This window comes from Ranitomeya imitator, chromosome 5 (genome assembly GCF_032444005.1).
Source record: "Ranitomeya imitator isolate aRanImi1 chromosome 5, aRanImi1.pri, whole genome shotgun sequence".
Taxonomy (NCBI): Eukaryota; Metazoa; Chordata; class Amphibia; order Anura; family Dendrobatidae; genus Ranitomeya; species Ranitomeya imitator.
This window is the reverse complement of record NC_091286.1, coordinates 563,824,275-563,851,083: the sequence shown is the minus strand read 5'-3', so window position 1 is coordinate 563,851,083 and position 26,809 is coordinate 563,824,275. Positions and strand designations below refer to the sequence as shown.

The window sequence follows — 26,809 nt, the reverse complement described above, 5'->3', positions numbered from 1 at the left end:
ACCTGACTGCCATTAGGTACCGAGATGAGATCATCACACCCCTTGTGAGACCAAATGCTGGTGCGGTTGGCCCTGGGTCCCTCCTAATGCAGTACAATGCCAGACCTCATGTGGCTGGATTGTCAGCAGTTCCTGCAAGATGAAGGCATTGAAGCTATGGACTGTTCCACCCGTTCCCCAGACCGGAATCCAATTGAACACATGTCTTGCACCATCCACCGTCACGTTGCACCAGACTGTCCAAGAGTTGGCGGATGCTTTAATCCAGGTCTGGGAGGTCCCTCAGGAGACCATCCGCCACCTCATCAGGAAAATGCAGAGGCCACACACACTACTGAGCATCATTTCCTTGTCTTGAGGCATTTCCACTGAAGTTGGATCAGCAAGTACCTTCATTTTGATTTTGAGCATCATTCCAACTCCAGACCTCCGTGGGATATTAGTTGTGATTTACGATGATAATTTTTAGGTTTTATTGTTCTCAACACATTCCACTATGTAATGAATAAAGATTTACAACTGGAATATTTCATTCAGTGATATCTAGGATGTGGGATTTTAGTGTTCCCTTTATTTTTTTGAGCAGTGTATTGAACCCCAGAAATGGATTATGGCATGGGAAAGTACTTCGTACAGGTGAGGGATATGGTTGCTTTTTTATTTTTGTTTTATTACAGGAATTCATTGGAATTAAGCCTTAGACAAATATAACTGTGTTTGTCATTTTTAAGTAAAAAAAGGGAAAGCATTAAGCTACTTACCGGTAGTGGCATTTTTCGGAGGCCCATGACAGCACCACGAGAGAGGGGATCCGCCCTTCAGGAACAGGAAACCTACAGACACCAAAAGGGCGGCACCTCTCCCATGCATCAGTTGCATTTCAGAGCCTGAGAGGACTACCGCGGTTAGTGGCACACAAATATACATTATATACAGTTTATATACAAAAATATCCTATTGCATTGTAACTAGATACCACACGTGAGATCTCTATATCTCATTATATATATATATACATTTTAGGAAGTGCAACCCCCACGTGAAAAGGGAGGGAACTAAGGGTGCTGTCATGGGCCTCCGAAAAATGCTGCTACCGGTAAGTAGCTTAATGCTTTATTCAGACTCCCATGACAGCACCACGAGAGATTTACAGAGATGTACAGTCATGGACAAAAATTTTGAGAATGAGACAAATATTAATTTTTCCAAAGTCTACTGCTTCATTTTTTCTAATTGCAATTTGCATATACTCCTGAATGTCAGAGTGATCAGCTTAACAGCAATTACTGTACTTGCAAAGTCAATATTTGCCCAGAAAAATAACTTTAACCCCCAAAACACATTTCAACATCATTGCAGTCCTGCCTTAAAAGGAGCAGCTAGTAAATATATTTACTCTGAATGTCAGAGTGATCAGCTTAACAGCAATTACTGTACTTGCAAAGTCAATATTTGCCCAGAAAAATAACTTTAACCCCCAAAACACATTTCAACATCATTGTAGTCCTGCCTTAAAAGGAGAAGCTAGTAAATATATTCACCGCGCACACTAATGATAACGTGTTGATTGCTTAAACATTTATTGTCAAGTAAACTTATATTGGGGAGCGAAACAGCAACATAGAACTTGGAAGCGATATATACAGACGTTTCGGCTCTACCAGAGCCTTACTCATTGTATCGCTGAAACAAAAATAAAAAACGTATATCACAAAACAAAATAATAATAATATGTTGACAATATATATTGAAACATTTCCGTGATCCTAGAAGTAAAAAAACAATGCCTCGTAAATGAACATATATGTACAAAATATACAATATAGACTAGCAAGTTCTGGTGTCCTAATGAGTACATCTATTTAGAAAGGGTATGTTACCTTTTCCACAGTAAAGAATGAGATGAGACGACTAGGGTAGAAATCCCACAGTGCCCAGATAAGACTGCAAAGAATAGCAACATAATTAATATAAAGGTTAAACTCTCTGTGTCATAGAGAAAGAGTAGGAAGATCGGATGGTACCTATGGCTGTGCTGCTGTTCATGTAATGTATGCAGGTGGTGGCACAGCAGATGTGTGGTAGTCTATGGAGGGATGGAAACACAGTAAGATATACGTGTAGGGACATAGAGGTATGGGGGTTTAGTATGGCGCTAGTAGTGCCCCGGCTTGTGTGCTGGCATGAGTTACCTGAAACGCTGGTAGGGGTAAGCGGCGCTCCCGCGCCTTGCTCTGTCAGCGGCGTGCCTGCAGAACCCATCTCCCTGTGTTATATGCGGCCAGGAGTGCCGAAAACCGGAAGTCCCAGACCGGAAGTGACGTGGCGCTGTGTGTCTGGATAACAGAGCGCAGATGTAAGGGAGCCTGTGTATACCCTGTAGTCAGGGTAACGAAAGTGAAACAGCAACGCTGAGACAGCGCTATGGTGTGGCCCCAGTGTGTATATATGAGTAACGGGACCTCTATGCATAGGTCACACAGCACAAATCTGGGACGCAAGTGTGTACTAGGAACAGCAAAGGGAGGGGCAAGCATAAAGATGGCACTACAATGAGGCTCTGAAATAAGGCTATGACATGTTCCTATATATATGCTGTGTAATAAACTAACTAAGGACTACATATGAACAGAACAGGATAGCAGCTACATATATGGGCAAACCCATGTAAGGGAGTGACACTGGATACATATCCTAGAGTAGATATAGTGGGAGTATTGATCCATATATATGGAGATGGCACTAATTATGCCTAGGACATAAAAGGTGTATATGATAAAAATAAAAATAGAGGAATCAGGGATTATGAGGAGACAGAGACCAGAGGGTAGGGGAGGGAAGGTGAAGAAGGTTATTTAGGAAACTCACCCATCATGACAGTAGTTTAGCGGGTCTGTGAAGACAATAGGGTAAAGGTTATACGTAGTTTATAAAAGCCAATCTATTTCTCTATTAAGCCCTTTTGGGGCTAATGTATCCAGCTTATGTATCCAATATGTCTCTCTCATTTTAAGGAGTCTTACATGGTTACCACCCCTACGGGGGCGGGGGACGTGCTCTATTACCTGAAAGCGAAGTTGTGCTACAGAGTGACCGGAGTTAGAGAAATGTTCTGGTAGAGGGAGCCAATTCTTTTTGCAACGGATAGTAGATTTATGGCTCGCGATGCGATCTCTCACATGTTGGGTGGTCTCCCCCACATAGAGGAGACCACAAGGACATTTCACCAGGTATACCACAAAGTTTGAGTTGCATGTGTAGAAGCCTTTGATCGGAAAAGATTTGCCTGTCCTGGGGTGGGTTATGTTATCTGACTTGATGACGTTGGAGCAGGCCGCACAATTTAGACAGGGGAATGTCCCCTGCCGACGGGTTGCCAGTACCTTTTGTGTAGAAGTAGGTCTGGAACTCCCCATGTCCGCTCTTACCAACTTGTCCCGGATATTGGAGGGCCGTTTAGTACAAATTAAGGTTGGCGCTTTGAATGAGTCAATGTTAGGGTATGCCTTAGATAATAGTGGCCAGTGTTTCTTTATGATGGAGTACACCTTCGGCATTGAAGGATGAAAAGTATGCACAAAGGGAATGCGTTCTCTGGGGTACATAGGAGGTGGAGGAGATGGAGGAGCTAGGGCCCGAGTCATTTCATTGTCAAGCAATCTAGGTGGATAGTGTCTCCGTTCAAATTTTTGGGCCACAGTATCTAGTCTTTCCTTGCGAATTTCAGGATTAGAGACGATGCGTGACACCCTGTTGAATTGTGAGCGTGGCAGACTATCTCTGGTGGTCCTAGGATGGCAACTAGAATAGTGCAAAAGGCTATTACTGTCGGTGGGTTTGCAATATAGGTCTGTGGAGAGGTTGCCTTCGGTGTCCTTTATCACCAATGTATCCAGAAATGGGACTTTCTCCGTACTGTGGTGTAATGTGAACTGTAACTCCGCATAGGTAGAATTGAGCTGTAAAAAAAAGTCGAGCATAGAGTTGGGTGTACCCGTCCAGATAAAAAAGATATCATCGATGTAGCGATGATATCCCAGGGCAAACCGTGAGAAGAGATCATTAGGGAATACATGATTGATCTCAAAGAAATTCATGTAAGCGTTTGCATACGCTGGCGCTACGTTAACGGTCACTCGGTCAGGGATGCGAGGTGCTGGTGTAATGGATCAAATGATCCTGAATACTAGTAAATATATTCACCGCACGTAGCGCCAGCGTATGCAAATGCTTACATGAATTTCTTTGAGATCAATCATGTATTCCCTAATGATCTCTTCTCACGGTTTGCCCTGGGATATCATCGCTACATCGATGATATCTTTTTTATCTGGACGGGTACACCCAACTCTATGCTCGACTTTTTTTCACAGCTCAATTCTATCTATGCAGAGTTACAGTTCACATTACACCACAGTACGGAGAAAGTCCCATTTCTGGATACATTGGTGATAAAGGACACCGAAGGCAACCTCTCCACAGACCTATATTGCAAACCCACCGACAGTAATAGCCTTTTGCACTATTCTAGTTGCCATCCTAGGACCACCAGAGATAGTCTGCCACGCTCACAATTCAACAGGGTGTCACGCATCGTCTCTAATCCTGAAATTCGCAAGGAAAGACTAGATACTGTGGCCCAAAAATTTGAATGGAGACACTATCCACCTAGATTGCTTGACAATGAAATAACTCGGGCCCTAGCTCCTCCATCTCCTCCACCTCCTATGTACCCCAGAGAACGCATTCCCTTTGTGCATACTTTTCATCCTTCAATGCCGAAGGTGTACTCCATCATAAAGAAACACTGGCCACTATTATCTAAGGCATACCCTAACATTGACTCATTCAAAGCGCCAACCTTAATTTGTACTAAACGGCCCTCCAATATCCGGGACAAGTTGGTAAGAGCGGACATGGGGAGTTCCAGACCTACTTCTACACAAAAGGTACTGGCAACCCGTCAGCAGGGGACATTCCCCTGTCTAAATTGTGCGGCCTGCTCCAACGTCATCAAGTCAGATAACATAACCCACCCCAGGACAGGCAAATCTTTTCCGATCAAAGGCTTCTACACATGCAACTCAAACTTTGTGGTATACCTGGTGAAATGTCCTTGTGGTCTCCTCTATGTGGGGGAGACCACCCAACATGTGAGAGATCGCATCGCGAGCCATAAATCTACTATCCGTTGCAAAAAGAATTGGCTCCCTCTACCAGAACATTTCTCTAACTCCGGTCACTCTGTAGCACAACTTCGCTTTCAGGTAATAGAGCACGTCCCCTGCCCCCGTAGGGGTGGTAACCATGTAAGACTCCTTAAAATGAGAGAGACATATTGGATACATAAGCTGGATACATTAGCCCCAAAAGGGCTTAATAGAGAAATAGATTGGCTCTTATAAACTACGTATAACCTTTACCCTATTGTCTTCACAGACCCGCTAAACTACTGTCATGATGGGTGAGTTTCCTAAATAACCTTCTTCACCTTCCCTCCCCTACCCTCTGGTCTCTGTCTCCTCATAATCCCTGATTCCTCTATTTTTATCATATACACCTTTTATGTCCTCGGCATAATTAGTGCCATCTCCATATATATGGATCAATACTCCCACTATATCTACTCTAGGATATGTATCCAGAGTCACTCCCTTACATGGGTTTGCCCATATATGTAGCTGCTATCCTGTTCTGTTCATATGTAGTCCTTAGTTAGTTTATTACACAGCATATATATAGGAACATGTCATAGCCTTATTTCAGAGCCTCATTGTAGTGCCATCTTTATGCTTGCCCCTCCCTTTGCTGTTCCTAGTACACACTTGCGTCCCAGATTTGCGCTGTGTGACCTATGCATAGAGATCCCGTTACTCATATATACACACTGGGGCCACACCATAGCGCTGTCTCAGCGTTGCTGTTTCACTTTCGTTACCCTGACTACAGGGTATACACAGGCTCCCTTACATCTGCGCTCTGTTATCCAGACACACAGCGCCACGTCACTTCCGGTCTGGGACTTCCGGTTTTCGGCACTCCTGGCCGCATATAACACAGGGAGATGGGTTCTGCAGGCACGCCGCTGACAGAGCAAGGCGCGGGAGCGCCGCTTACCCCTACCAGCGTTTCAGGTAACTCATGCCAGCACACAAGCCGGGGCACTACTAGCGCCATACTAAACCCCCATACCTCTATGTCCCTACACGTATATCTTACTGTGTTTCCATCCCTCCATAGACTACCACACATCTGCTGTGCCACCACCTGCATACATTACATGAACAGCAGCACAGCCATAGGTACCATCCGATCTTCCTACTCTTTCTCTATGACACAGAGAGTTTAACCTTTATATTAATTATGTTGCTATTCTTTGCAGTCTTATCTGGGCACTGTGGGATTTCTACCCTAGTCGTCTCATCTCATTCTTTACTGTGGAAAAGGTAACATACCCTTTCTAAATAGATGTACTCATTAGGACACCAGAACTTGCTAGTCTATATTGTATATTTTGTACATATATGTTCATTTACGAGGCATTGTTTTTTTACTTCTAGGATCACGGAAATGTTTCAATATATATTGTCAACATATTATTATTATTTTGTTTTGTGATATACGTTTTTTATTTTTGTTTCAGCGATACAATGAGTAAGGCTCTGGTAGAGCCGAAACGTCTGTATATATCGCTTCCAAGTTCTATGTTGCTGTTTCGCTCCCCAATATAAGTTTACTTGACAATAAATGTTTAAGCAATCAACACGTTATCATTAGAGTGTGCGGTGAATATATTTACTAGTATTCAGGATCATTTGATCCATTACACCAGCACCTCGCATCCCTGACCGAGTGCACGCCATCTCTATCTTTAAAAGGAGCAGCTAACATCGTTTTAGTGATTGATCCATTAACACAGGTGTGGGTGTTGATGAGGACGGGGCTGGCGATCAATCAGTCATGATTAAGTAAGAATGACATCACTGGACACTGTAAAAGGAGGCTGGTGCTTGGTATCATTGTTTCTCTTCAGTTAACCATGGTTATCTCTAAAGAAACACGTGCAGCCATCATTGCACTGCACAAAAATGGCCTAACAGGGAAGAGTATCGCAGCTACAAAGATTGCACCTCAGTCAACAATCTATCGCATCAAGAACTTCAAGGAGAGAGCTTCCATTGTTGTCAAAAAGGCTCCAGGGCGCCCAAGAAAGACCAGCAAGCGCCAGGACCGTATCTTAAAACTGTTTCAGCTGCGGGATTGGACTACCAGCAGTGCCGAGCTTCCTCAGGAATGGCAGCAGGCTGGTGTGAGTGCTTCTGCACGCACTGTGAGGCAGAGACTCTTTGAGCAAGGCCTGGTTTCAAGGAGGGCAGCAAAGAAGCCACTTCTCTCCAGAAAAAACATCAGGGACCGACTGATATTCTGCAAAAGGTACAGGGAGTGGACTGCTGAGGACTGGGGCAAAGTCATTTTCTCTGATGAATCCCCTTTTCGATTGTTTGGGACATCTGGAAAACAGCTTATTCTGAGAAGAAGAGGTGAGCGCTCCCACCAGTCTTGTCTCATGCCAACTGTAAAGCATCCTGAAACCATTCATGTGTGGGGTTGCTTCTCAGCCAAGGGAATCGGCTCACTCACAGTCTTGCCTAAAAACACAGCCATGAATAAAGAATAATACCAGAATGTCCTCCAAGAGCAACTTCTCCCAACTGTCCAAGAGCAGTTTGGCGCCCAACAATGCCTTTTCCAGCATGATGGAGCACCTTGCCATAAAGCAAAGGTGATAACTAAATGGCTCATGGAACAAAACATAGAGATTTTGGGTCCATGGCCTGGAAACTCCTCAGATCTTAATCCCATTGAGAACTTGTGGTCAATCATCAAGAGACGGGTGGACAAACAAAAACCAACAAATTCTGGCAAAATGCAAGCATTGATTATGCAAGAATGGACTGCTATCAGTCAGGATTTGGTCCAGAAGTTGATTGAGAGCATGCCAGGGAGAATTGCAGAGGTCTTGAAGAAGAAGGGTCAACACTGCAAATATTGACTTGCTGCATTAACTCATTCTGTCAATATAACCTATTGGTACTCATAATATGATTGCAATTATATTTCTGTATGTGATATAAACATCAGACAAACACTAATAAAAACAAGAGGGCAGCAGATCATGTGAAAATATAATTTTGGTGTCATTCTCAAAATTTTTGGCCATGACTGTAAGCCACCTTAGGGAGGGACTATAGCCTGCAGCACCCTTAACCCGAAGGTGAGATCAGAGGAAAACCCCAAGTCCAACCGATAGTGTTTAAAAAAGGTGGAAGGGGATGACCACGTGGCTGCCTTACATATCTGGTCGATTGACACTCCTGATCTTTCCGCCCAGGATGGTGCCATGACCCGGGTGGAATGCGCTCTCAGATTCTGCGGAGCCGGACCCCCACCTGCAGTATAAGCCAGAGAGATAGCCTCCCTAATCCACTTTGCTAGTGTGTATTTTGATACTCTAAGCCCTTTTCTAGGACCTTGGAAGGACAAAAATAACGCATTATCTCTCTTCCAAGCATTAGTGACTGAGATATAACAGGCATCTTCTAACATCCAATGTATGGAGTATCTCTTCCTTAAGGTACCTTCACACTAAACAACTTCACAACGATATCGCTAGCGATCCGTGACGTTGCAGCGTCCTGGCTAGTGATATCGTTGTGTTTGACACGCAGCAGCGATCAGGATCCTGCTGTGATATTGCTGGTCGGAGCTAGAAGGCCAGAACTTTATTTCGTCGCTGGACTCCCTGCAGACATCGCTGAGTCGGCGTGTGTGACGCCGATTCAGCGATGTCTTCACTGGTAACCAGGGTAAACATCGGGTTACTAAGCGCAGGGCCGCGCTTAGTAACCCGATGTTTACCCTGGTTACCATCATAAAAGTAAAAAAAAAAAACACTACATACTTACCTTCTGCTGTCTGTCCCCGGCGCTCTGCTTCTCTGCACTCCTCCTGCATCCTGTGTCAGCGTCGGCCAGCCGGAAAGCAGAGCGGTGACGTCACCGCTGTGCTTTCCGGCCGCTGTGCTCACAGTCAGTGCAGGAAAGCAGAGCGCCGGGGACAGACAGCTGAAGGTAAGTATGTGGTGTTTGTTTTTTTAACGTTTACGCTGGTAACCAGGGTAAACATCGGGTTACTAAGCGCGGCCCTGCGCTTAGTAACCCGATGTTTACCCTGGTTACCGGGGACCTCGGGATCGTTGGTCACTGGAGAGCTGTCTGTGTGACAGCTCTCCAGCGACCAAACAGCGACGCTGCAGCGATCGACATCGTTGTCGGTATCGCTGCAGCGTCGCTAAGTGTGAAGGTACCTTAAGAGTTAGAGGGATTAGGGAGAAATGATGGTAGAACTATCTCCTGTGATCTGTGAAAATGTGATGCTACTTTTGGCAAATAAGCTGGGTCCGGCTTGAGGATTACTCTATCCTGTAAAAAACTCTGTATAAGGGGAAAGTCTGGAAAGCGCCTGGATGTCCCCTACCCTACGAGCAGATGTTATTGCTACCAAAAAGCTGTTTTAAGGGATAACATTTTAATTGAGGCTGAATGTAAAGGTACTGTCACACTCAGCAACTTTGCAACGAGAACGACAACGATCCGTGACGTTGCAGCGTCCTGGATAGCGATCTTGTTGTGTTTGACACGCAGCAGCGATCTGGATCCCGCTGTGCCATCGCTGGTCGGAGCTAAGGTACCGTCACACTCAGCAACTTTGCAACGAGAACGAGAACGATCCGTGACGTTGCAGCGTCCTGGATAGCGATCTTGTTGTGTTTGACACGCAGCAGCGATCTGGATCCCGCTGTGCCATCGCTGGTCGGAACTAGAAGTCCAGAACTTTATTTTGTCGTCAGGTCGGCGTGTATCGTCATGTTTGACATCAAAAGCAACGATGCCAGCAACGTTTTACATGGAGCTAACAACCAGCAAGAACGATAAGTGAGTCGCCGTTACGTCACTGGATCGCTCCTGCATCTTTCTGGAGTTGCTGCGTTTGACGTCTCTACAGCGACCTAAACAGCGACGCTCCAGCAATCGTCTCGTTGTCTATATCGCTGCAGCGTCGCTGAGTGTGACGGTACCTTAAGGGCTCAAACGGTTCCTTAGTCAAGGCTGAAAGGACTAGGTTGAGATCACAAGGTACTGACCTATTCCTGTGTATGGGTCTAGCTCTACTAGATGCCTTAATAAACCTTGACACCCAATAGTTATTAGCAATGTTACAAGAAAACAGGGCCCCTAGGGCTGAGACTTGTACTTTAAGTGTACTTGTGGATAGATTTAGCCCCAAACCCTTCTGCAGAAATTCTAAGATCTGATTTATGGGTATTCCTTCATCAATATTAAAATCTGAAGAGGCCAGGAACTTTTTCCAGGTTCTAGAGTAGATCTTTGTTGTTATTTGCTTTCTACTCTTCAGAAGGGTAACTACTAAATTTGGGGAGAAACCTCTGTCTTTTAGCAATGATCTCTCAAACTCCATGCTGTTAAATGTTCACTTGTGGATGGCTGATCGGACCCTGGTAGAGTAAGTCTGGAATGTCTGGAAGCACCCAGGGGTCGTCTACCGACATGGCTCTGAGCCAAGCGAACCAGGCCCTTCTGTGCCAGAATGGGGCAATCAGTATGACTCTTGCCCGATCCTCCCTGATCTTTCTGACCACTAGGGGCAACAGGGCCAATGGGGGGGGAACGCGTAAGCCAACCGAAAATCCCATTCTATCAGGAAGGCGTCCACTGCCAGAGGAATCTCCCTGGGATTTGGGGAACAGAATTTTCTTGTTTGTCTGTTGTCCTTGGTAGCAAAGAGGTCCACCTCTGGATAACCCCACTTGCAGACAATGTGGTTGAAGATGTCTCTGTTCAGAGACCATTCCCCTTGTCTTGAGGTATTGCGGCTTAGAAAGTCTGCCTTTACGTTTTCCTTCCCTCTGATATGCAACGCAGTTAAAGATAGAAAATGCCTTTCTGCTGTCTGGAATAGGCGATCCGCCACTCGCATCAGATATTTGGAATGCGTTCCACCTTGGTGATTTACGTTGGCCACCGCCACCTGGTTGTCCGAGAGGATCTTGACATGGTGACCCTGTAGATATACAAGGAGCTTCTTAACTGAAAGTTCAATTGCCATTAACTCTCTCTGATTGGAAGAAACTGATGTTTGGGGGTCCCATAGACCCTGAACTACAATTACACTCATGTGTGCTCCCCACCCCACTGGGCTAGCGTCTGTGGTTATTGCACGAGTCACATGTGTCACCCAGGGAACACCTGCTGATAATTTGTCCTCATTTAGCCACCATCTAAAAGATGTAAGGATTACTGGACTTAATATCATCTGACCCTGCAGGGACCCTTGTAAGGCCCTGACATTAACCAGTACCTCAGACTGTAAAGGTCTGGTGTGAAATTGAGCCCAACGGACAGCGGGAATACATGAAGTCAGGGATCCTAACAGTGACATAGCTTGTCTAAGGGTCACGGAGGGTTTATCAATTGCCTTTGATATCTGTTGTTGAATATGCAATAACTTATCCGGTGGAAGATGACATTGTTGGGCCTCTAAATCTAATAGCAGCCCTAGGAATCTCTGAATTTTCAGGGGCTGTAATCGGGGTTTCTCATAATTTATAATCCAGCCTAGGTGTTCTAGTCTGGTCGTAGCCGTTCTTACTTGTGAAAGGCAATGGTCTGCTGAATTCCCCAATATAAGGAAATCATCTAGGTAAGGAATAATGAGATTAGATTCTCGTAAGTGCGCCATGACCTCAGCAACTATTTTTGTAAACACCCTAGGTGCTGCTGATAGACCAAAGGGAAGAGCTCTGAACTGAAAATGGCGAACTATTCCTCCCATAAGAACCGCTACGCTTAGGAATCTTTGGAAGTCTTCATGGATAGGTACATGATAGTATGCATCTTTTAAATCTACAACTACCATGAAACAGTGTTGGAACATTTTTATTGTTGAACTGATTGATTCCATCTTAAAGGTCTTACTAACCAGAAACTCATTAAGGGACTTAGGGTACCGTCACACAGTGAAATTTTGATCGCTACGACCGCACGATTCGTGACGTTCGAGCGATATATCTGTGACGTTCGAGCGATATCGCAATGTCTGACACGCTCCTGCGATCAGGAACCCCGCTGAGAATCGTACGTCGTAGCAGATCGTTTGAAACTTTCTTTCGTCGTCTAGTGTCCCGCTGTGATGGCATGATCGCATGGTGTAACATATATCGTATACGATGTGCGCATAGTAACCAACGGCTTCTACATCGCACATACGTCATGAAATTATCGCTCCAGCGTCGTACATTGCAAAGTGTGACAGCAGTCTACGACGCTGGAGCGATATTGTTACGACGCTGGAGCGTCACGGATCGTACCGTTGTAGCGATCAAAATTTCACTGTGTGACGGTACCCTTAAGGTTCATAATAGTTCTAAACGATTTGTCTAGTTTCTGAATCAGAAAGAGAGGAGAGTAGAACCCTTTCCCCCCTCTCTGATTCCGGAACTTCAATCAGAACTTTTTTTAAGGCATAAGCTTATGACCTCTGCTTCCAAAGCGGTTTGTTCAAGGGGGAGGGGAAAGTATGCAAGGGAGTTAATTTAAACTCATCTCGAGGCAGGTGACTAAACTCAAGTTTCAGTCCATCCAGTATTATGCCCTGCACCCAATCACTATTTGTGATTTCTGACCATGCAGAAGAAAAAGCTGACAATCTCCCCCCCACAGGGATTGCTAGTCATTGGTCCGGTTTCTTACGTTCTTTTGAGGAACGCCGGAACATATAGCCCGTACCTCTCCTGCGTCTATCCTCCCATCTAAAATTGTCTCTAGAGGGTGATGATACGCGCTCCCTTCCCCAACCAAATCTCCTTCTGTTGAAAGGACGACGGTAAGATGCTGATGATAAATTAGGGAATTTTTTCGTCATTCCCTGCTTTTTCCAGCAACTCATCCAAAGTTGGGCCAAAGAGATATTCTCCTTTGCATGGGATAGCGCAGAGTTTCGATCTTGATTGAATGTCTCCTGACCAGCACTTCAACCATAAGGCTCTACGAGCCGCGTTGGAGAGTCCCGCTGCTCTGGCTGCCATTTTAACCGAATCAACCGAAGCGTCCGATAGGAAGGCAGCGGCCTCTTGAATTACTGGTAGAGCATTCAGAATTATATCTCTGGAAGCGCCTTCTTTAAGCTGGGACTCCAACTGATCTAGCCAACCATTAAGGACCTAGCCATACAAGTTGCAGCCACTGCCGGTCTCAAAGACTCGGCCGCCATTTCCCTGGTACCCTTAAGGAAGGAGTCTGCCTTCCTATCAAGAGGATCTTTAAGGGTCCCCATGTCCTCAAATGGAAGTGAGGCTTTCTTTGGTGCTTTCGCCACTGCAGCATCTAATTTAGGGGCCTTGTCCCAGGTATCGACAGCTGGATCATCAAAGGGGTATCTGCGCTTCAATACTGGTGGTAAAGCGTCTTTCTTTTCAGGTTTCTTCCACTCCCGGAGAATTAATTCCTGAATCTTTTCGTTCAATGGAAAAGACCTATGTTTTCTTTGATCTAATCCGCTGAACATCATCTCTTGTTCAGAAGGTTGCGCTTTAGGCTCTTCTATGCCCATTGTACCTCTGACTGATTTTACTAGTTTGTCTACCCGGTCCAGAGGCAGACAAAATCAGCCAGAGTCTTCTTCTGATGAAGAGGGAACAGAGCCGTAGGAACCCTCTTCTTTTTCTTCCTCCGAAGAATCAGAGTTCAAGGGGGCCTTATACGTTGAACCTCCCGCCTGGGATAGGGTCCTCAGGGATTCCCTTACTTCCACACGGATCATTTCCTTTAAATTAGCCGCCCTCATAGATTCTTCCGCTACCTGAGGGAGGACAATAAAGTTGATATCTTCTGTCTGACCTAATGCCACTTCACACCCACACCTCCTGTAAACCTCACAGTCTGCTGTATACAGGGGGTGCATAATTTTTTGGGACAAGAATCTGGTAAGGGGACTCCACAGAGGGCACATTCCTTATGTTTCGTCTTGCCCATACTTTTCTTCCCCTAAAATGACAAAGTATAAGGGGCCTGCGTCACTGAGTGAACATTCACGTAGATCACTTACCAGTGCCCGCCAAAAAAAGGTACCGGAATGCGAGGGGGTTCTTTCCCAGTCGATGCTCTCGATCCCTGCCTGGATGAGCTCTTACGACTGGACTGGTCACTCCAGACATGCTCCTTTTCCTCGGGCTTCTGTCGCACTTCATCCAGCAGCTGAGGCTGCCGATCACCATCACTCTCCATGATGAAATGAGGCCAAAGCAGGGTTCTGAATCTGACACCTGCTTAAAAATCCCCCTTGATTCCGGTCAGCAGACTGCCTCGCGCTGTCCCCATTGGCCAAACAATCCAGAATACAGCTGGGAGGTCAGAGGACCTGCATTGAATCCGGCGTTCAGGATCCGGTGGGCGCCACCATCTTGGATCGACTGCGCATGCGCAGCAACCCAGAAGCGCTTGCAGGCTCCGCCCCCCGACGTCACCACGGCCCAGCTTACACTGAGAGCAGTGCAGGACACCGGAGACGGCCAGCAGCGCTCCGGACGGCACCCACCTCCTGACGCCGGTACCCCGCAACCCTGCTGCACCCCATACCGCACAGACCAGAAGGGGATGGTGAATACTTACCGGCGCTGGCAGGAATCCTCTGGACTCTGCTGAAAAACGCCATCGACGTGCAGCCCAGCCAGGACCACCGTGGCGTCTCCGGGAACTCCCACACCGGCTGAGCTAGGAGATCCCCCCCGCTACCTGATTCGGCCGGCCTGGGATCCTTAGGATTCATCTGTAGGATCCTGTCCCTACAGGAACAGGAAACCAACTGATGCATGGGAGAGGTGCCGCCCTTTTTGTATCTGTAGGTTTCCTGTTCCTGAAGGGCAGATCTCCGCTCTCGTGGTGCTGTCATGGGAGTCCAAATAAAAGGGTATTTTGCTTTTATTTCAAATAAGATTTTTCTGGCTGTGTCTATTTACCATACAACTATAGGATTAGTAATGGATGCATTTTCTAAGCCGTGGGCTGGATGTGACCAGACAATACAAAAGTGACATCAACCTCACAAATATTACTCCACTTGCCACGGCTACAGGGCAAGCGGAAAGAGCCAGCAAAGTGCCAGTATTGGCGCATCAAATAGATATGCCATTTCTGGGCTGCTATTTTTAAGGCTGGGGGTTTCAATATCCATGGCCCCTCATCAGCCTGAGAATACCAGCCTCCAGATGTCTGCTTAAGCAATGCTGGTTGTCAAAAATGGGGTGAGCTCACACAGTTTTAATTATTTACATAATTTTAAAAGTGAGACTGGGGATCCCTCTATTCTTGATAACCAGCCTTGTGAAGCTGGCGACAGAGTTGCAGCCCCCAGCTGTGAGTTTTGCCTGGCTGGTTATCAAAAATAAAGGGAAACCAAAGCAGTTTTTTTTTTTTTTTTTTAATATATAACACAGGCAGTGGCTGATCAATACACCCATCAGCTGCAGCCTGCTGTTATTAGCGGCAGGAGGTGTAGGCACAGTAAAACAACCCTTAAGGTACCTTCACACGTAACGATATTGTTAACGATATCGTTGCTATTTGTGACGTAGCAACGATATCGTTAATGAAATCGTTATGTGTGACAGCGACCAACGATCAGGCCCCTGCTGGGAGATCGTTGGTCGCTGAATAAAGTCCAGAACTTTATTTCGTCGCTGGACTCCCTGGAGACATCGCTGGATCGGCGTGTGTGACACCGATCCAGCGATGTCTTCACTGGTAACCAGGGTAAACATCGGGTAACTAAGCGCAGGGCCGCGCTTAGTAACCCGATGTTTACCCTGGTTACCATGCTAAAAGTAAAAAAAAAAACAAACACTAGATACTTACCTAACGCTGTCTGTCCTCCAGCGCTGCGCTCTGCACTCCTCCTGTACTGGCTGTGAGCCGGAAAGCAGAGCGGTGACGTCACCGCTCTGCTTTCCGGCTCCCAGACAGTACAGGAGGAGAGCAGAGAAGCAGAGCGCAGCGCTGGAGGACAGACAGCGGTAGGTAAGTATCTAGTGTTTGTTTTTTTTTACTTTTAGGATGGTAACCAGGGTAAATATCGGGTTACTAAGCGCGGCCCTGCGCTTAGTTACCCGATGTTTACCCTGGTTACCGGCATCGTTGGTCGCTGGAGAGCGGTCTGTGTGACAGCTCTCCAGCGACCAAACAGCGACGCTGCAGCGATCCGGATCGTTGTCGGTATCGCTGCAGCGTCGCTAAATGTGAAGGGGCCTTTAGATACTTTCCTGATATTTTTGGAAAACAAATTTTTATGGAAACTCAATTACAATAGAACATGTTGTACTGCTCAGAACGTATAGAAAAGAACCATTACCATCAAATATTTATTCAGTGCTAACAGACTATACATTTGGTTGAATAGGAACAATGCATGCACATATATCTCTTTACTATGCAAATACACAAACCAGAATATATACCGAATTGGACATTATGCAAACGCCACCAGTTGAGTAGATAAAATTCTGCCAATATACATACTTTATAAAATGTCAATGAATGATATATTAAATTATACTCATAGCTTGCACATAAATATTCAAAATTTAAAAATCACATGGTTATTACATCTAAAACTAAGAAATAAAATTTCTGTAATTAATTACAGAAGATATGCATATGGTTTTAGTCATTCTATAACATCCAGCAGCTTTACAGTTAAAGTGCCCATGTCTCATGTCCATGAAATGAAAATCCAAGCAGGTCGTGACCACATCAGTCCTCAATCCACAGCTTCCCAATGGGTTGATCCCTGGCTTCCTTTATGATTGCTTCACTTAGCTGCTTTATATCACTGTGCACATCTTCCATACTCTGTGCTGCATCAATGACCTGGAAGGTATAAAACATCAACCATGAGCATTATTCTGAGTTACATATTCCTTCAGCTTATTCTTCCTGTCAAAGTGATGGCAACGTGACATAAGCTCATCAGACCATAGGCCAAAACTATGCGTATGTGAGGAGTTTTGATGTTGCAGATTTTGTGCAGAATAACTGAACCAATTAAATGAGGTTACGTGGTTATTTTACATGCATTTTTTATGCTGCGGCTTTTGTCTCTTCTTGGTCTGTCAGGTTTTAAATTAAATGGCTGTTTTTTTATTTTATTTAAAGGGAAGGTACCACGTTTGTAGGTCATTAATAGATCACTGTAATGCTGCTATAAGCAAGTTTGAAATGCATGTGAAACAGATTTCATGTGTTATATGAGTTTAAAGAAGGCACTGGGGGCTGACATCTTGGTTTTGCAGCAGTAGCAGGGCACTATCAGTGTCAGATTACGGCACCCCATGGACATAGGAGATAATAGACCAGCGCTGACCCTATCTGTAACATTGCAGCAGCATTAGCAGTGAGCTGGGCACGCCTCTGTGGGCTGCACAACTCACTGCTGTAGGTGTGACTAGCTGCCATTTTATTATAGCCCTGTGCTCTCTATCGCAGGACAGAAGAAGCCCTCACTGCTCCTCTGTACTCCAAGCAGGCACCCATTCTCTGCTCTCACACGCTGCCCTGTGTGCTTCTCCTGCTGTGTCCCCCCTCATACACAGTCCCTGTGATCTCCGGTAAGCTGCACTCACAGCCTGCAGAGAGGGAGCTGACACCTGGAGAGAGAGAGCAGGAAGGGCAGCTGACAGGACAGGGATTAAGGTGGGGGGAGGGGGCTGGCAAGAATGTTATTCACAAAAAATGCTGCTGAGTCCACTGTGTTCTGCTCCTCTGTAAACAAGCTGTGCCTCTGATGCAGTAACTGCTGGTGATAGCAGGTCACAGGGCAGTCACACACAAAATGGTGATGCCCTGTGATGCTGCTCTTCATTCTTACTGTTAGCAGAAAAATTGGGGCAGTAACTGCTGACATCACCATTTCCCTCCCCTTTTGGGTGGTCTAACATCCCTGGGGCAGAGCTGCTAAATCTCAGAGCTGCTTGAGGTCTAAAACGGAAAATGCTCCCCCTAGTGGTAAATATGTATATTTGTAGAAAAATATATAATGTTTTCATATAGAAATGTTTGCAAACAGTGCAAACATTGCATTAATATATTTTAATTACTATTTTAAAGCTTAAGTTCACAAAAAAACAAAATACAAGAAAACTGGTGGCACCTTCCCTTTAAACTTCCAGTTATTTAGCTTTGATATAAAATCAGTGATAAACTCATGTGCTGGTTACATGACGATTTTCCTCATCTCAATCAAGTCTATGGGGAAAAATCTGCAAACAAAAAACATGTTACCGCAAAAGAAACTGACATGTAGTTTTTAAGAATGCTCCACAGGTCAGTTTACGCGGTAAAAAAAAAAAAAAAAAAAAAACAACACACACACACCCCTCACAGTGTGGCATGAGATTTCTATAAATGTCAGATACTTTGCTGGAACTGTAATAATCTGCATTTTGTGTGGAGCGGATTTGCTACTGCATATTTGTGCCAAATCTGCCTTTCAGGCTGTGTGCACACGTTGGATTTCTTGCATTTTTTTCTGCTTTAAAAGCGGTTAAATTACGCATACATATGCATCCCATCATTTACAGGTCCTTCTCAAAAAATTAGCATATAGTGTTAAATTTCATTATTTACCATAATGTAATGATTACAATTAAACTTTCATATATTATAGATTCATTATCCACCAACTGAAATTTGTCAGGTCTTTTATTGTTTTAATACTGATGATTTTGGCATACAACTCCTGATAACCCAAAAAACCTGTCTCAATAAATTAGCATATCAAGAAAAGGTTCTCTAAACGACCTATTACCCTAATCTTCTGAATCAACTAATTAACTCTAAACACATGCAAAAGATACCTGAGGCTTTTATAAACTCCCTGCCTGGTTCATTACTCAAAACCCCCATCATGGGTAAGACTAGCGACCTGACAGATGTCAAGAAGGCCATCATTGACACCCTCAAGCAAGAGGGTAAGACCCAGAAAGAAATTTCTCAACAAATAGGCTGTTCCCAGAGTGCTGTATCAAGGCACCTCAATGGTAAGTCTGTTGGAAGGAAACAATGTGGCAGAAAACGCTGTACAACGAGAAGAGGAGACCGGACCCTGAGGAAGATTGTGGAGAAGGACCGATTCCAGACCTTGGGGAACCTGAGGAAGCAGTGGACTGAGTCTGGTGTGGAAACATCCAGAGCCACCGTGCACAGGCGTGTGCAGGAAATGGGCTACAGGTGCCGCATTCCCCAGGTAAAGCCACTTTTGAGCTACAGAGAAGCAGCACTGGACTGTTGCTAAGTGGTCCCAAGTACTTTTTTCTGATGAAAGCAAATTTTGCATGTCATTCGGAAATCAAGGTGCCAGAGTCTGGAGGAAGACTGGGGAGAAGGAAATGCCAAAATGCCTGAAGTCCAGTGTCAAATACCCACAGTCAGTGATGGTGTGGGGTGCCATGTCAGCTGCTGGTGTTGGTCCACTGTGTTTCATCAAGGGCAGGGTCAATGCAGCTAGCTATCAGGAGATTTTGGAGCACTTCATGCTTCCATCGGCTGAAATGCTTTATGGAGATGAAGATTTCATTTTTCAGCACGACCTGGCACCTGCTCACAGTGCCAAAACCACTGGTAAATGGTTTACTGACCATGGTATTACTGTGCTCAATTGGCCTGCCAACTCTCCTGACCTGAACCCCATAGAGAATCTGTGGGATATTGTGAAGAGAAAGTTGAGAGACGCAAGACCCAACACTCTGGATGAGCTTAAGGCCGCTATTGAAGCATCCTGGGCCTCCATAACATCTCAGCAGTGTCACAGGCTGATTGCCTCCATGCCACGCCGCATTGAAGCAGTCATTTCTGCCAAAGGATTCCCGACCAAGTATTGAGTGCATAACTGAACATTATTATTTGTTGGTTTTTTTGTTTGTTATTAAAAAACACTTTTATTTGATTGGATGGGTGAAATATGCTAATTTATTGAGACAGGTTTTTTGGGTTATCAGGAGTTGTATGCCAAAATCATCAGTATTAAAACAATAAAAGACCTGACAAATTTCAGTTGGTGGATAATGAATCTATAATATATGAAAGTTTAATTGTAATCATTACATTATGGTAAATAATGAAATTTAACACTATATGCTAATTTTTTGAGAAGGACCTGTATAATGCATTCCACAATTTTTGTGCATATGTTGCATTTTTTCCGCGGAAAAAAAGCGCAGCATGTTCATTAATTTTGCGGATTTCCCACTATATTATTGCATCCCAGAACCTCCGGGAAAAAAAATGCAAAAAAATCCACAAAAAAAAAAACAAACAAAAACCCATGCACAAAAACGCAAGAAATACGCAAAAACAAAAAACACCGCAAAAAATCCGCATGCAGATTTCTTGCAGAAAATGTCCGGTTTTGTTCAGGAAATTTCTGCAAGAAATCCTGACGTGTGCACATAGCCTTAAAGTGCAAGAAAATAAAAAAACTAAAACAAACAAACCTCATGCTGCGAAATAAATCCACAACGTAAATTGACAGAAGCTGCTGGTTTGAAATCCACTGCATGTCAATTATTGCTGAGGACATGGGTGCGAGTGTCACTCCTTTAGCTTTCCCACACCTTTTACACAATGATATCTGCAGCAGTAAATACCCCTCAGAATATAAATGCAGGACCTCCTCAGTAAATAGATTCTGGGGGGGAGGGTAGCCGGATAAGTCACCAAGATCCATTCAGCGTTGTTGGAATCATTCACAACATATTCAGCAGATGGTCACTGCTTCCATTTTTTATTGTATCCACATGGGCAGCAAGGTGGCTCAGTGGATAGCACTGCAGTCTTGCAGCCCTGGAGTCCTGGGTTCAAATCCCACCAAGGACAACATCTGCAAGGAGTATGTACAGTTAAGTCCATATATATTTGGACAGAGGAGTTAAGTCCATATATATTTGGACAGAGACAACATTTTTCTAATTTTGGTTCTAGACATTACCACAATGAATTTTAAACAAAACAATTCAGATGCAGTTGAAGTTGAGACTTTCAGCTTTCATTTGAGGGTATCCACATTAACATTGCATGAAGGGTTTAGGAGTTTCAGCTCCTTAACATGTGCCACCCTGTTTTTAAAGGGACCAAAAGTACCGTATATACTCGAGTATAAGCCGAGAGGGTCACTTTTGGGCTGAAAATCTCAGCTTATACTCAAGTCATGATCGGCAGTGGGGTCGGCGGGTGAGGGGGAGAGAGGACTGTCGCATACTCACCTAGTCCCGGCGCTCCCCCTGCCCGTCCCACGGTCTTCGGTGCCGCAGCTCTTCCCCTGTTCAGCGGTCACGTGGTACCGCTCATTAAAGTTATGAATATGGACTCCACTCCCATAGGGATGGAGCCGCATATTCATTCCTCTAATGAGCGGTAACGGTGACCGCTGACAGAAGAAGAGGCTGCGGCACCCGGAGACCAGCTGTCCAGGATAAGGAGCCAGGGACGCCGGGACCAGGTAAGTATGTCATAGTTACCTGTCCACGTTCCACCCGCCGGGCGCCGCTCTGTCTTCCGCATCCTCTTGCTGACTGTTCAGGTCAGAGGGCGCGATGACGTACTATCTGCGCGCCGCCCTCTGCCTGAACAGTCAGTGAGGAGAGACGCCGAGACGGGACACTGAGGAGCTGCGGGCAGCAAGAGAGGCGAGTATGTCTTTTTTGCAGCAGCAGCAGCATTATAGATGGCACAGCTTTATATGGAGCATCTATGGGGCCATACTGAACGGTGCAGAGCATTCTATATGGCACAGATTTATGTGGAGCATCTATGGGGCCATACTGAACAGTGCAGAGCAATATATATGGCACAGCTTTATGTGGAGCATCTATGGGGCCATACTGAACAGTGCAGAGCATTCTATATGGCACAGCTTTATATGGAGCATCTATGGGGCCATACTGAACGGTGCAGAGCATTCTATATGGCACAGCTTTATGTGGAGCATCTATGGGGCCATACTGAACAGTGCAGAGCATTCTATATGGCACAGCTTTATGTGGAGCATCTATGGGGACATACTGAACAGTGCAGAGCAATATATATATGGCACAGCTTTATATGGAGCATCTATGGGGCCATACTGAACGGTGCAGAGCATTATATATGGGGCAGCTATGGGGCCATACTGAACGGTGCAGAGCATTATATGTGGCACAGCTTTATATGGCGCATCTATGGGGCCATAATGAACGGTATGGAGCATCTATTTTTATTTTTGAAATTCACCGGTAGCTGCTACATTTTCCACCCTAGGCTTATACTCGAGTCAATAAGTTTTCCCAGTTTTTTGTGGCAAAATTAGGGCCGGGGGGTGTGTCGGCATATACCCTGGTCGGCTTTTACTCGAGTATATACGGTAATTGGACAGATTCAATAATTTTAAATAAAATGTTCATGGAATGTGGACCGCCGAGAGAACGACCCTGTGCCCTCCCCCCAAAGGAGAATATGTGACACTTCTCGCATCGCCTGGGTACTGCGGGTCCCCCCTTGGTGATTCACATATGCCACAGCCGTGGCATTGTCCGAATGTATTCTGATGTGAGAGGCTGCCAGTAAGTGATGGAAGACCCTCAATGCCAGGAGGATGCCACAAATTTCCAGGATGTTGATTGGCATGGCTGCTTCCACTGGGGACCACTTGCCCTGTGGTGTAGGTGCACTGCACCCCAACCCGTCAGGCTCGCATCGGTGGTCAGAACCTTCCACTGACCTATGAGAAAGGATTTCCCCTTTGCTAGCGTTGTTGGCTTGAGCCACCAGTGCAGGGACCTCTTGGTTAGTCGGAACTCCCTGTCGAGAGAAAAAGGGTTCTTGTCCCAGGACTTGAGGATGGCTAGTTGGAGAGGCCTGAGGCGAAACTGGCCAAATGGGACGGCTTCTATTGCTGCCCCCAACCTGCCGAGGACTCTCATGGCAAACTGGAGAGATCAAGGGGGTTTGCAGAGGACGGTGCGAACTCCTAGGCGGAGAGCCAGTGCCTTGTCCTTGGGAAAGGAGCACTAGACCCCTGGAGGTGTTGAATAGCATTCCCAGGAAGGTCAGAGATTGACTCGGGGTTGGTGATGACTTTTGTAGGTTGACTAACCAGCCCATGTGACTCAGAGTGTCGATTGTGATTGAGACGCTGAGCTCGCAGTCCTTGAAAAATGGGAGCCTTGATGAGTAGATCGTCCAAGTATGGAACGACTACTATGCCTCTGGAGTGCAGGACGTCCAAGATGGCTGCCATGACTTTGGTGAACACTCTGGGAGCCATGGCGAGTCCGAACGGGAGAGCCACGAACTGGTAGTGGTCCTGGTCGATTGCGAACCTGCGAAATCTGATGGGCAGGTGCAATCGGTATATGCAGGTATGCATCTTGTATGTCTATGGAGGCGAGATATTCTCCCTTCTCCATGGATGCAATGATGGACTGAAGGGAATCCATGCGGAAGTGACAGACCCGTACATATTGAGTTGTTTTAGGTCCATTATGGGCCGCACGCTGCCTCTTTTTTTGGGGACTACGAATAGATTGGAGTAGAACCTTCGGAAGCGCTCGGCCGTGGGGATCGGTACTATGACTCCTGCTTTAAAAAGCGAGGAGACAGCTTGTCGGAAGGCACGAGCCTTGGCTGGTGGTTTTGGGGGGACAGAGAGGAAGAATCGGTCTGGAGGGTTGCAGGTGAATGCGATCTTGTTTTCCGGAAGACACTAGTTCCCTGACCCACCTGTCTTCTGCAAGAGGCAGCCAGACTTGATGAAAGAGCAAAAGTCGACCGCCTACGGGTGTGGTGTCTTCCGGAGTCCGTGAGTCATGATGAGGAGAAAGGCCAGCGTCACACTCAGCGTATAAAAATACGGTCTGTAATTTACAACCGTAATACGCAGAAAAGTCCCCAAAATAGTGGTCCGTATCTCCTCCGTAGGCAGGGTGTGTCAGCGTATTTTACGCATGGCATCCTCCGTATTTAATCCGTATGGCATCCGTACTGCGAGATTTTCTCGCAGGCTTGCAAAACCGACATACGGACATACGATGGATGGATGGATATATATATATGACATACGGACATACGATGGATGGATGGATATATATATATATATAGATAGATAGATATCTCTCTATCTATATATATACACCCATATACATACATATATACATACACACACACACACACACACCTATTCTATGTGTACACATTTATTCTACCTATTCTATTTTAAGCTGCCAGTGTGATTTTACTGTACACCGCACTGAATTGCCGGCTTTTCTCTAGAACACCGCTGCGTATTTCTCGCAAGTCACACTGCTGGTCCGTGTGTAATCCGTATTTTTCTCGCCCCCATAGACTTCCATTGGCGTATTTTTTGCGCAATACGGTGACAAACGCAGCATGCTGCGATTTTCTACGGCCGCAGAAGACCGTATAATACGGATCCGTTAAATACGGCTGATAGGAGCAGGGGCATAGAGAATCATTGGGCGTGTGTTATGCGTATTTTACGGATGTATTTTCTGCGATCGTACGTCCGTAAAACTCGCCAGTGTGACGCCGGCCAAAGTCTGAGATTTTCCTCCTCTGGGCTTAGACTGGCCTGCTTTTGACTGCCAGGTCTTGTCCGACATTTGCGTTGAACGTGAGTTGTCCCTGCGTGGGGAACGCTTACGATTTTGTGCTGGACATGAGACGGACCAGCCCGAAGAATTCCGAAAGGATCGGAATTAAGTTTGGTTACGCTTCTTGTAAGTGCGTTTAGGTTTCAGTTGGGGAAGAGAGGTACTCTTACCCCCAGTGGCGTTGGATATCATCGTGTCCAACTGTTCACTGAAGTCGTCCACTGAGGTATGGGAGGTGCGTGAGGGACTTCCTTGAGGCTGCGTCCGCTTTCCATTCCCGCAGCCAGAGGATACGCTGAATTGTGATGGCGTTTGATGCTATCCCCGCTACGCCCCTTGCTGAATCCAGAGCTGCATGAAGCATGTAATCTGCTACGACTGCCATTTGAACCGCTTGGTCTGACAGCTCAGGAGCGGATGCCTGGAGGCCAGCTTGTGAATTTTTGGCCCAGGTCAGACTGGCCTTGGCAGCCCAAACTGAATCGAACGCGGGAGCCAGCGATGCCCCTGCGGCCTCGAAAATTGAACGAGCCATGTGTTCTACCTGCCGGTCTGCTGCGTTCCTGAGGGTTGAGCTATCTGGCAGTGAAAGGAGGGTCTGTGCTCCTAGTCTAGAGACTGGGAAATCCACTTCGGGTGGGTCTCTCCATTCCTTGGTATCCTTCTGCGGGAAGGGGTACTTTGCCTCCAGATATTTGCGATTAGCGAATTTTTTCTCAGGCTGTGAGAGCTGCTTTTTAAGGATTGCCTTAAACGCTGGGTGGTTAGAGAAACCTTAGGCGGCTTTAAAGGTCCTTCACAGGAAATCGTGTGTTCTGGGGCCTCTAGTGGGGGATCAGAAATGTCCAGTACCCGATGGATGTTCTCAACTAGCGCTGTATTGCTAGGGGGGGCATTGGGATCAGGGACCCCTCCTTTTCCCTGTCAGAGTCACAGATGCCTTCCGAATCCTGTGTATCACTGAGGCGTCCCCTGCTGGTGAGCTAGGGCGGAGGCCTTCTCTGGTCGGGGATTGCAGAGATCTGCATTGTCTGTCCCTGGAAAGGGACTGTCTAGATGACCTGGAACTACGGTGTCTCTCTCTAGAAGGGGATGACCGTGTGCTATGGGATGACGCAGATGGACTTGACCTATGGGTCCGCTTGCGTCCTGACCTAGACGTGGATGTGCCAGGGTCGTCCTGTCCCTGAGTCAAGCTCTCCCTTTGCTGGGTAACTGTCATAGCTGAGGCATGACTCTGCAGAGCCTGAAGCAATGTGGAGGTTAGGTTATCTATAGACCAAGTCATAGATTGCGACATCTGAGTGACCCATTCCGGCGTGGCATTAGACACTGAAGCATTGGCAGGGGCTTCTTGGGGCTCTGACACAGTAGTCTGGATGAAGTCCTGGCAGTGCGGGTACGTGCTGCCACTGGGTAGAGCGGTCCCGCAGGCTGTGCAGAATGCATAATAGCAGTCCTGCCTGGTTCTCTTGGACCTTGAGCCCAGCATAGTGCAGAAGGGCTGGCTATGCAGAGGACCTTACAGGTGTAGCTATGCAGAGGAGCCTATAGGGGAGCCTTATAGGGAATATAGATTCACAATCAAGTAAACCAACCCAGCTGTGATCTTACCCCACCAGTTTGCCCCTAGGTCCAGCGCCGAAGAACCACAGTCCTGTGCCCCCTGGAGACTGGCTGGCCTGGTCTTGCTGACCGGGAGAAGCAGGGTTAATCCTTGCTACAGTAGAAATGACTGCCGAGAAGAGGCAGGCGGAGAAGGGGGCGGAGAGCTGAGGAAACAGGTGGCAAAGCTGTGTAAAAACACGCCCTTTCTGTCTCGATCCGCCCCCTCTATGACACTGTAGAGCAGACCTGGGCAAGATGCGGCCCGCATCCGGCCCGCCGCCAGATGCTTATGAGGGCTGGCGGCTGGAGTGAAGGCCCCGAGCTCATCCACACGCTGCGCATTGCAGCACATACAGTTCCTCCATACGGGAGTCCTCCAGGGTCAGGATGTGATTGACAGCATCAGGAGCCATTGGCTCCTGGCTGTGT

General features: G+C 46.3%; 1 protein-coding gene and 2 long non-coding RNA genes across 3 annotated transcripts in view; 1 reads left to right on the top strand and 2 right to left on the bottom strand.

The window, feature by feature from the left end:
• Positions 1-1,598: 1,598 nt before the first annotated feature.
• Positions 1,599-2,286, bottom strand: LOC138680877 (uncharacterized). The gene is made up of 3 exons (XR_011321820.1): positions 2,193-2,286; positions 1,881-1,944; positions 1,599-1,683 (listed from the first exon to the last, which is right to left on the bottom strand). It is a non-coding gene; the product is annotated as an uncharacterized lncRNA (long non-coding RNA).
• A 3,754-nt stretch (positions 2,287-6,040) lies between these two features.
• LOC138680876 (uncharacterized) lies at positions 6,041-6,699 on the top strand. The gene is made up of 3 exons (XR_011321819.1): positions 6,041-6,134; positions 6,383-6,446; positions 6,644-6,699. It is a non-coding gene; the product is annotated as an uncharacterized lncRNA (long non-coding RNA).
• A 9,779-nt stretch (positions 6,700-16,478) lies between these two features.
• DTYMK (deoxythymidylate kinase) overlaps positions 16,479-26,809 on the bottom strand; it is a 35,953-nt gene continuing 25,622 nt past the window's right edge. The window contains exon 5 of the mRNA XM_069727706.1: positions 16,479-17,000. Coding sequence (XP_069583807.1) covers positions 16,884-17,000 — 117 coding nt within the window. The 3' untranslated portion in view covers positions 16,479-16,883. The remainder of the gene's footprint in view (positions 17,001-26,809) is intronic.